This window comes from Sphaeramia orbicularis, chromosome 8, assembly GCF_902148855.1.
Source record: "Sphaeramia orbicularis chromosome 8, fSphaOr1.1, whole genome shotgun sequence".
Classification (NCBI taxonomy): Eukaryota; Metazoa; Chordata; class Actinopteri; order Kurtiformes; family Apogonidae; genus Sphaeramia; species Sphaeramia orbicularis.
In genome coordinates, this window is record NC_043964.1 from 41,724,055 (window position 1) to 41,735,141 (window position 11,087).

At 39.1% G+C, this 11,087-nt stretch overlaps 1 protein-coding gene across 1 annotated transcript; it reads left to right on the forward strand.

Annotated features, from left to right (window-relative positions):
• The first annotated feature begins 290 nt into the window (after positions 1–290).
• csdc2b (cold shock domain containing C2, RNA binding b) lies at positions 291–10,763 on the forward strand. The gene is made up of 4 exons (XM_030141136.1): positions 291–464; positions 5,536–5,928; positions 6,329–6,451; positions 9,016–10,763. The coding sequence occupies exons 2-4, from the start codon at positions 5,747–5,749 to the stop codon at positions 9,176–9,178; spliced, it is 468 nt and encodes a 155-aa protein (XP_029996996.1). The 5' UTR covers positions 291–464; positions 5,536–5,746; the 3' UTR covers positions 9,179–10,763.
• The last annotated feature ends 324 nt before the right edge of the window (positions 10,764–11,087 follow it).

Genomic DNA, 11,087 nt, shown 5'->3' on the forward strand with positions numbered 1-11,087 from the left:
TTGAACATATGCCTGCCTAACTGAACTATAAGTAAATTCCAAGCTTTATCACAAGAGGAAAGACAGCTGAAAAAGAATGCAGCATCTTAATCCTGATCAAATCACATTAGAGACAATGGGAAGCTCCGTGTAAAAAGAAATGCTCAACACAGAGCACACTGTTCCCTCTACAGATTGCATGGCGAGGAATGTAGACAATTTTTTTTACACACACACACACACACACACACACACACACACACACACACACACACACACACACACATCGGGTCGCATCACGCCATCGGAATCTCCGCCAGCTGCGCAGACTCAGCAGCCCCTCACACCGTCACATCAGGGTTTTCCGTCGGTCTACGCGGATTTATACTTATTTATTTAAATACGCGTTATATAATACACACCGCCTTAAAACACACACACTCGCATACTCTGATCGTCCTCATCCTTCCAACCCAGCCGATGCAGTAAGTAACATTTCTGTGAATATTTCGCATGTGGAAGCGGCTGCAGGGAGAGTGTGTGCGTGTGGCTTTGTTTTGGGGTTGGGACAATGTATGCTTTGCATGCCTGAAAGACCGCACATGATACGGGAAAGGGACAGATTCCATGTATCAGATGTCAGGGTATTACAGTGGGATCTGATCTGATCTGGTCTGATGTGATCTGATCGACGGACCTGTCACCCTCCTGTTGTCCAAGTTATTGTCTAACATCACTCTTTGCTTTTTCCTGATTTCTTCCCATTTTTCAAAGAACCTGCAAAGATCCGCAACTGTAAACTGATTTTTATTCATAGTTCATTATTAAAACATAAAAAAAATGCACAGACATGACATTTTTATCCGCATATTGACATTTTGAGGAAAAGGTGGATGAATTAATTTAGTTCTCGGGACAAACTCCATTTACGAAAACACACACACACACACACACACACACACACACACACACACACACACACACACACACACACACACACACACACACAGACAGCGTTTAGCCTTTCGTGGTCATGGGACATGGAGTTCCCGACCCCGGCCATAGGATCCATGACCCTCCTCTTAATTTCATTTCTCATATCTGCATTGCACATCCAGATGTTGTCCTGCTGCTGATCTGGTCTCAGTGGAACGTCATGTTTTAGTTCACGCACAGCTGCTCACTTTTAAAAACAACCGTCTATTGATAATGATAATAATCCTGGATTTAAACCTGCGTTTCATGTGAATTTGTTGTGTATTTGTTGTGTTTTGCTGTACTGCGGTCAATAGTAGAACTGTAGTGTGTGTTTATTGCAGTAGTAGAGGCTGATGCTACAGGATGTGTCACTGTTCATTTGGGAACGGGACACTGACGTCAAGAGGCTGCAGCTGTTCTGACGTCACGTCACGCTACGTGCGGGGCCCCGGTACCCTGCTACGTCATTAGAGGTGTGGGCACGTAAAACGTAAGACACCGACCCACAAATAAATACAGGGAGCCTGTCTCTAAATATGAGATATAAAATGTGTTGAGTAAAATCAATAGTATGGTGTCCAGTATTCCACAGTAGTGACTGCACGAATAGCCTAATAATAATAATAATAATAATAATAATAATAATAATAATAATAATAATAATAATAGTTTAATTATGAAATCAATGTTCCTTGTTCACCCTGCTGCCATTTCTTAATTTTCTTTTGCAACCTGTAAAATAATAAGACTAAGACTAAAACTAACCATAAGAATTACTACAACATCACTTTATTTACATAACACTTTTCCAAGCAAAGTTACAAAGTGCTTTACAAGAATATAAAGCAGATAAGACAGGGCAAAAATACACAACTACAACAAAAACAATACTACACTAAAAAAAGAATTAAACCAAAAGCTATTGACTTTATTTTTAAGAAATCTAGCAAAGTTAAATTTTTTCACCTCACTGTTATATTTTTAATTTGGTCATATAGTTTTAATCCGAATGACGGCTTCCTTCCCTTGCATTAACACCTCTATTGACCTCACATTGAGAATTCCACTGAGCTACCAAATGCAAAATGAACATCTAAAATTAAGTCCAGATCTTTTACCTGCTTCATTTGTCATACAATAACCAGGGAACAGGAAATATCTGGGCATGAAGCTGCTTGTAAGTCTGAAAATGGAGGGACTTTGTTTTAAGTGGTTTTAATCCCTTAATGGTTTGTAAAAATGTTTTCGTTAAACCACTTTAATTAAAGCTGAAAGTCCACACTTAATTGCTTCATTTCTAACCCACTGTGATGGAATACAGACAAAGTGACCAAATTTATGTCACTGTATAAGTGTGTTTTACCTCTTTCTAGCAAGGCTGTGATTATAGTGTAGGCAGTTTATTTATAGGAAAGACTTAGTGAGAGCAAGAATCTTTTTTGCCAGTCAAACAGGCAGGTATGCATTAGGTTTAAGACATGATTATAGGTGCACATAGGCTACATACAAACAAAAGTATTGCACATTGAACTAAAAGTCAACTGCAGTCATAAAGTCATAAAGTCTTAAAAGACGTGAATAAACATATATATATATCACAGTAGAGATTGAAATCCAGTAGGATTCGTAATCCTACTAGGACAGATAGGAATTAGATAGGAATTTTAGTTTGTCCTAGGACAAACTAAAATTCCTATCTGTCCTAGTAGGATTACAAATCCTAACTGAAATTTTAGTTTGTCCTAGGACAAACTGAAATCCTATCTGTCCTGGGGTTAGGGTTAGGGTTGGGTTAGGGTTAGGGGGGGTTGGGGGGGGGGGGGGGGGGGGGGGGGGTTAGGGGGTTAGGGTTAGGGTTAGGGTTAATCTTCAGATCCTAATTTCTTGTAGGATTTCAGTTTGTCCTAGGACAAACTAAAATTCCTATCTGTCCTAGTAGGATTACGAATCCTACTGGATTTCAATCTCTACTGTGACATATATATATATATATATATATATATATATATATATATATATATATATATATATATATATATATATATATATATATCATAGCTACAAGTGAATGCCTCAGGCAACAAAAGCCCAGTAAGGATGAGGAGCCTGAGGGGCTATCATGGAAGGACAAGCCCTTGCATGGCATTTAACACTGGCAAATTGAGGAAGTGGCTGATATCGAGAAAATATATCAGTGGCTGGAAAAAGCTGGACTGAAAGACAACACAGAGGCACTACTCATGGCTGCACAAGAACAGGCCCTGAACACCAGCAATAGAGGCCAGGGTCTACCACACCAGACAAGACCCCAGGTGTAGGCCATGTAGAGAAGCCCCTGAGACAGTCCAGCACATCACAGCAGGGTGTAAGATGCTGGCAGGCAAGGCATACATTAAACGGCATAACCAGGTAGTGGGCATAGTGTACAGGAACATCTGTACAGAGTATGGACTGGAGGTCCCAGGGTCCAGATGGGAGACACCCCCAAAGGTGATAGAGAACAAACAGGCCAAGATCCTGTGGGACTTCCAGATCCAGACCGACAAGATGGTGATGGCCAATCAGCCTGACATAGTGGTGGTGGATAAACATCAGAAGACAGTGGTAGTGATAGATGTAGCAATCCCAAGTGATAGCAACATCAGAAAGAAAGAGCATGAGAAGCTCAAGAAATACCAAGGGCTGAAAGAGGAGATAGAGGGAAAAAAAAAAAAAAAAAAAAAAAATATATATATATATATATACATATATATATATATATATATATATATATATATATATATATATATATATATATATATATATATATATATATTTATTTATTTATTTATTTATTTATTTATTTTTTTAATGTGAGGGCTGAAAGAGGAGATAGAGGGGGAAAAAAAAAATTATATATATATATATGTATATATATATTTATATTTATTTATTTATATATGTATTTATTTATTTATTTATTTATATATATATTATAGCTACATTGGGTGGCTATGGCTCAGCAGGTAGAGCAGCTTGTCCAGTAATCAGAGCGTTGGCGGTTCAAATCCTACTCCATCCCAGTTGTGTGCCATTGTGTCTTCACCTACCTTGCCTCTTGTGTCACTCTCACTGGTGTATGAATATTCGGTGGTGGTTGGTGTGGAATGGCAGCCTTTGTTCCATCAGTCTGGCCCAGATGTAGCTTACACCACCAGTGTGTGACTGTGGAGTGAGTGAATAATAGATTCAGTGTAAAGCATTTCAAGTGTCTAGAAAGGTGCTAAATGAATCCAATCCATAATTATTATTATTAGTACTACATAATACAATGATAGACCTGCATAATGTGTTTCAATTCAAAATCCTAAAAGTGATTAGTTAAGGCCCGATCCCAATTCACCCATTAGCCCTCCCCCTTACCCCTACCCCTTGGCCCTTGCACTTGGCACTGCCCCTTGACAAAGAGCTGCAAGGGATAGAGGCTGAAATATTCCCCCAGGAAATGGGACAACCCTTCACGACCTGTTACGTCATCAGCAGTCATTAAAGCTGCTATTAACAGACGCAACAATTTTGTTTCCGAAAGTATTCACCATGCCGACAGTAGCTGTAACCATCTCTGTTGCATGGGCTTTGGTCACATTTTTGTGGCTATCAACTATAAACTGCAGATATCCAATCTATAACACATTGAAACAGCATTAAACGGTCAATCAAATGATTAAATTGTTTACGAAGAAAATACATACATTTGTGCGTTTCTTTTATCACACTGCTGCACTTTTTGCTGTGTTTACCTCCATCTTGCCAATGATTTGAACAGAATTATGGGAAATTTCTCCTACCCCTCCGCTCGTAGCATGGTCCTGGAAACTCTCCATTTCGAGAGTTATACAGCCCTCCGCCTTAGCCCTTCCCCTCCGTCTAATTGAGAATTAGGACAACACTACCCCTCCACGTGTATGCACAAAACAGAGTGGTAGGGGTAAAGGGGAGGGCCAAGGGGTGAATTGGGATTCAGCCTAAATGGACACACACAGATATCCAACCTCTCATCTTTTGAGGATGAGAAGTTTATGTTAAGTGTCCTAAGAAGGTGTTGGTCACTACTTGCCACTAGAACAGCATCAGTGCTCCATGGCATGGATGAGCATTATTCTAGCAAAATATTTCCATATTTGGTCTTTTTATTATGGTGGCGAGGGGTGGTGTCTAGCACATCTGTGAAAAATTTTCCATGGATGCTGTTGGGTTGAATTGAGATATGGTGACTGTGAAGGTCGTAACTGATGATTGACATAATTTTCATCAAACCACTCAGTGAGCCCTCATGCCCTGTGGATAGGCACAGTGTCGTTCTGCATGAGACCACTCCAATCAGGTTTCTCCTTTCATTTGTCACTTGTCTCTATTTTAGTAATAGAAAAGAATATCACATTTCTACATGAAATTTAAGCCTTAGCTAAACCTTTCTGGGATCAAGGTTTCTGGTTTGAATAGATATTCAGTGATTTCCCCCCCTTTCATCAGGTCTAAAGCTATTTGATAACTCCTTGATCCTACTTCTGTCTGTCCCTGTGGTCCCTCTCCTCACAGCAAGTCTTCCTGACATACTTGAAGCGACAGCGTTGACCTGGATATCCGCTGAGCCTTTGTCGCACATTGAGGCATTCCTCTTCAAGCAGACGGTGTCGGCAGCTCACCAGCAACCCAGCAGCTCGAAGAGTGGTTGCAGCATCCGTCTGAGAAGAAGAATAAAGTCACTTTGCCCACGCTGCCCTCACCTGTTGTCCTCATCTCATCTAATATGGCAGACCCCAGCCTCACGTCGCCTTCTGAGACCCCCCTGCGTTCCCCAAACTCCTCACTGACGCTCTCTTTCCCCTTTCTGAGAGAGGGGAGTCGTGTGTGGAAGGAAGGAGCAGAGGAACCTCTGCCCCGGGATCTGCCCAGCCCACTGCCAACCAAACGCACCCGTACCTACTCAGCGTAAGTGGACCAGTACTGAAATGATTAGAGACAGTGTTAAATGTGCGTCTACTTTCATCGTGTAATAACATCTGACATGTTGCTATATCATGTCTGGTTTGCAGACCGTGGCTACTCATGGAGAAATGTTAAATACTGTTGAGTACTGTTTACACCGTGTTACATTGTGAGTCAGCAGATTAGTGCTCTCATCTCTGCTGCCGTTATGTTGTGACATTATGAGACAGTGTGTAGGAGTTGATTTGTTCATCTTGCTTCCTCAGCTCCTTTGTGAATCCTCCTCTCTTTCCTTTCACTTCCCTCTTCCTTTGTCTCTTCATACTTCTATATAGCTGCTATGATAGTAACTCACTCACAAGTCATATGGAGTGTCTTTAAACTACTGTCTCTTTGTCTGCAGGACAGTACGTGCTCACTCAGGTCCAGTGTTCAAGGGTGTGTGTAAAAACTTCTCCAGGTCACAGGGTCACGGCTTTATCCGGCCCTCCCACGGTGGTGACGACATCTTTGTTCACATCTCAGAGTGAGTGTTGATAACATTAAACACTATTTCTCACCTGCAAATGCTGTCGCTACACATGGTGATACAAACTTACTGCAAATCTGCAGTGTCAACTAATGTGGCTGCAGAAACTCAGCAAACAACACTGTGTGTGCATGGTTTGTTCAGAGAGAACTGGAAGGAAGGAAGGAAGGAAGGAAGCTGTTTTAACTCTCCTAGGACATTGTGATACCTGCAATAAGTGAAAAGTGCAGTGGCTCCTCTGTTTTTTTATTGTATTTAGGTCAAACAGTACTAGAGCCTCAGCAAAAGTAAATTCTCAAAACAGGTTATACAGGAAAATTCTATTTATTTTGTGGACAAATATTTGCATCATGGAAAAAAGTGTGACATTTATCCAATAGTTATGTTTCCTCAAATGCTCAATGCTCTACCAGATATCTGTCTAACATGTGTAATCACTTTTTTGCTATGAATTAGAGGAAAGAATTTCACTCTCATGTGTGTTTTTAAAGGGTTATTCCTTTTTTTTTTTTAGCTACTTATCCATGGTCAGTGTATTACACTGAGTAAATGCTGTTTGGCAGGAGAACTGGGCTCATGCCAGAAACTGACAGCCAGGTTACATCCATCTACAGTTGCTTTTAATTGCCATGATGTGCAAATGCTCATAACATTATGCTCATGATAATGGCACAGTATGTGTTACAGGAGAGTGTAAGATTTAGGAAGACTTAGGATTTAGATCTAATTTCTACTTATGGTGCTGCCCCTGTGACCCAGACTTGGATAAGCAGTTGATAGAAGGATGGATGGATCTAATTTCTGAAACTGAATACAATATTCATAATCATGTTTCCATTAGTATATATATATATTCAAGAAAAAATAAGCTCTATTTTCTTTTTGTTACCTCAGAATGACCTGTTTATTTTTTACAGAGGGACTGGCTTGTCCATCATGTTTCACCACTTTAGAATGAATTTACTCTTCTTTTGGTGTTTTTTTTTTTTTTTGGAACTGATTTTTTTATTTGACATACACACATAAACCCAAACCCAACAAATACTGAGGCGATGTATAAAATATACAATTACATTTGCTTCACATTATTCATAAGTCTTTTCTAATTTTGTTATGGACTAGATCTTTGTAAATAGCAACCAGTGTCTTATATTTGTACAACATAATTCTCATAGTCCATTCCTCACTTTCTCTACCTGTCAACATTAGCAAAATTACTATGTAGCATTATGTTGATATAATAATAGCTATCTTGTAAAGTTATCCTTATCAGTTTGTATTATTTTACTTGCTCTGTGCCCTACATTATAACTATAATTCAGTCCTTTTTAAGAGTTTGATCTTCAAAGACCTAAACAGTTGTCTATGGCCAATACTGAAATATACATTTTGGTAACTTTTGAACCATTAATCCTGTCATACATGTAAATAATTTAGGTACCATGCAATTTCCCAGCTTTTCATTGGCACTGGATGTGTATTATTTGGACAATCAGTCTTTGTAGTGAACATGGTAACATCATCATTTTCTGCAACATTGATTCATCAGTCAGTCCCATCTAGTTTGGCAAATGTCAGTGGTTGTAGACACTTCTTTTGATGTTCATTTGATTAAATATTTTGCTGAAAAAGTCAGTGTTTTTAGTTTTATCTGCTCTCGTACAATAACCTTTGAATTAACTCAGCTTTTTGAACATCTACGCAGTCAGTGAATTAAACACAGGATAATACCTGTTGTTCACTGTTCAAATGCAAAACTGCAGAGGTAATATATAACTGATGGCAATAAATCCCTTAAGAAAGGTTAAATTTAGAGAAAAATTCAATTAGAAGTTGCCACAAAAATAGTTCTAGGTCTTGAAGGGTTAAATATCTTTAAGGAGGTGGTTTGTTTTTGATGGACTGACTGCTCCTCTAAACCATGTTCCCAACACATGCATTTGTTGCAGCATATTACATTTTTCTGTTCAGTTTGTGGACAAACGACACAATTTGTAAATGTCCAGATTTTTTTGACTTTTGAAGTGCTGGAGGGTGGCAAGGTGATGCAGTGGATAGCACTGTCGCCTCACAGCAAGAAGGTCCTGGGTTCAATTCCAGCACCAGGGACCTTTCTGTGTGGAGTTTGCATGTTCTCCCTGTGTTTACATGGGTTCTCTCTGGGTACCCTGACTTCCTCCCACCATCTAAAGACATGCGTTAAATGGTTAAGATAAAATTGCCCAGAACTGAACTGGCAACACGTACAGGATGTACCCTGCCTTTGCACATAGGTAGCTAGGATAGGTCCAACACCCCAGCAACCTTCTCAAGGATAAAGTGGTTCAGAAGATTACTGAAGTGCCTGAACTATTCTTTTTAACTTTGCAGCCAAGTAGGGTAGCTGTTTTCCTTTTCTGTAAAATGACAGAAAAAAATGGTGTTACTTCTTGTTTGTGTCTAATATGTAGATTACATTTCCTGTGTTCACACATTTAATACACTTTTAAAAGCTAATGACAGGATAGCATCAAACAAAAGTCATCACATTTCCTTATCATCATCATCTTGCTCTGTTCCAGCATTGAAGGAGAGTATGTCCCAGTTGAGGGAGACGAGGTCACGTACAAAGTGTGCCGCGTCCCACCCAAGAACTTGAAGGTGCAGGCAGTGGAAGTGAAGATCACACATCTCAACCCAGGGACGAAACACGAGACCTGGTCCGGGCAGATCATCAGCTCGTAGGCCTGAGCTTCGGACCTGGAGGGTCACCCTGGGCAGGGGGGGTGGGGGGGTAAATGAGCCATGGGGACTGATAACTTTCATTCTGAGCTCAAATCCTTTAAAAGCATGTTTTACCTGCACAGCAAGATTTTCAGTGTGTGCCCATGTACACAGATTAAAAATGACAACACTGATAATTTTGTGTACATGTGAAACTGGCCTTTTATTGATTGTGAGTGAAAAACCTAATTAGTTGTACTAATTTCTATTTCAACAGCAATAATACAAGTCTGATTTGAGTGTTAAGAGACCAGCGCATACTGGCTACTGAACCAGATAGAGCCTAAGGGCCTATTATTTCATGGTGATCAGCTGTGTAAAGAACAAATTGTTGGGAAAATGTAAACATAGCTGTGGTGCAGAACTGCAGCTAAGACATGACTGCTGATAGAAAAAGATTGACATAAGACAAAAGGCTGAATTCAGTTTTACTTCTACATCTTTGCAGCTGTCCTGCACTTGTTTACTTGTCTAGAGTTTCCAGGATCACATGCTGAGTTCAAGCAGCGGGCAGATGACTTATCTTAGCATTTTTTTTTTTTTTTTACATTAAGTGCAGACTTTGGAAAAAAGATTTTGAATTCAGCAAGAGAGATACAGGATGTAAAAGAAAGTAGTTATGGTGATGAAGATGGAGGGTATTTGAGGTGATTACAAAATTGTCATACTGCTGTAGTTGTACATTAGAAACTCGATCTCATGACCTACTTTTGGGTTTAAAGCCACCAGTTTTGAAACATCACCTAAAATGGTAAAGAAAGAGGAAGTCATATTTTGAAATGGAGAAGGGAATGTCCTGAAGATTAGGAAGAACAGGTTAGAAACTCAGAAGTGAATCTATGTTGAAGCGCGAAGGACTGAAGCAAACAAAACACAGTAAATCAAGCATGGATGCTTCACGTCCCAGAAAACAAAAAACGGAAAAAAGTTAAATTCATGTCATCGTATTGTCTTGATTGTGGTTATTTATTTGTTATTTATTTGATGATTTCTTTAGATTTGTGTGTGTCCTTTGATTCCACGCTCTATATTCTCAATACAGTCAAGACTTGCACTTAAAGATTTTTAACACCCACAATGAGAACTGTTACTGCACTGCAGACCTCAGTGTAAGGTTTAACTCAGTTAGCAGACATGTTGGAAAACTGTTGATTTAAATTGTATGGAGCTTTGGAAAAAAAAAAATCTAAACCTCATTTTCTATGATTACAAAATCACTGTACATGGTTGTGATTTATTGAGAGAATCAAAGTGATGATGAACTATATGATTTCATAGTTTGTGCCATTGAGACCATGGTTATTCAGGTTATGCTCAGTTACAAACTGTACTGTATGTCTTTTTTATATTATAACCTTTCCATAGAATCTCTGTCTTATATTGTCTGTTTGTGTCACTGCCCATCTCTATTAATTGTAAGTTTTTGTTAATTTCTGTCACATCAGATTTAGCACTTTGTTTTGTGGACAAGCCACTGTGGTGGTGATTCCCATGATTACTTAAACAGAGCCTTGAAGGAACATTAAAGCATTTTATGATTCACACATCTGAAAGAGACTGTTTATTTATTAGTTCTTGTACAGTGTGGAGAATTGAGAGTTTGTCCTGATAAAGTGTCTCAGTGTAAGACCTTGAATTCTAACAAAACACAAATAATTGTTTTTTCAGTTTGAAGCTGTATGTTTGAAGATTTCTGGTGACTCCCAGTGGTACCACAAGAAAAGACACGAGCATTGACCTGTGTTCATACTCATTTAGAGAACCTGCTGAATATGAGTGTTTGACAGTGATTTACAGCATCCCATATCATTTGCTTCATATCTAAAAAGGGTATTTCTAAAATCAAAGTATACTTTGGTCCAAAAGGAAA

Bases quoted from the DNA above. Each gene is read 5' to 3' on its own strand.
- csdc2b (XM_030141136.1), top strand. From the start codon at position 5,747: ATGGCAGACCCCAGCCTCACGTCGCCTTCTGAGACCCCCCTGCGTTCC. The intron at 5,929-6,328 runs GTAAGTGGACCA...CTTTGTCTGCAG, and splicing joins CGCACCCGTACCTACTCAGC to GACAGTACGTGCTCACTCAG. The intron at 6,452-9,015 runs GTGAGTGTTGAT...GCTCTGTTCCAG, and splicing joins ATCTTTGTTCACATCTCAGA to CATTGAAGGAGAGTATGTCC.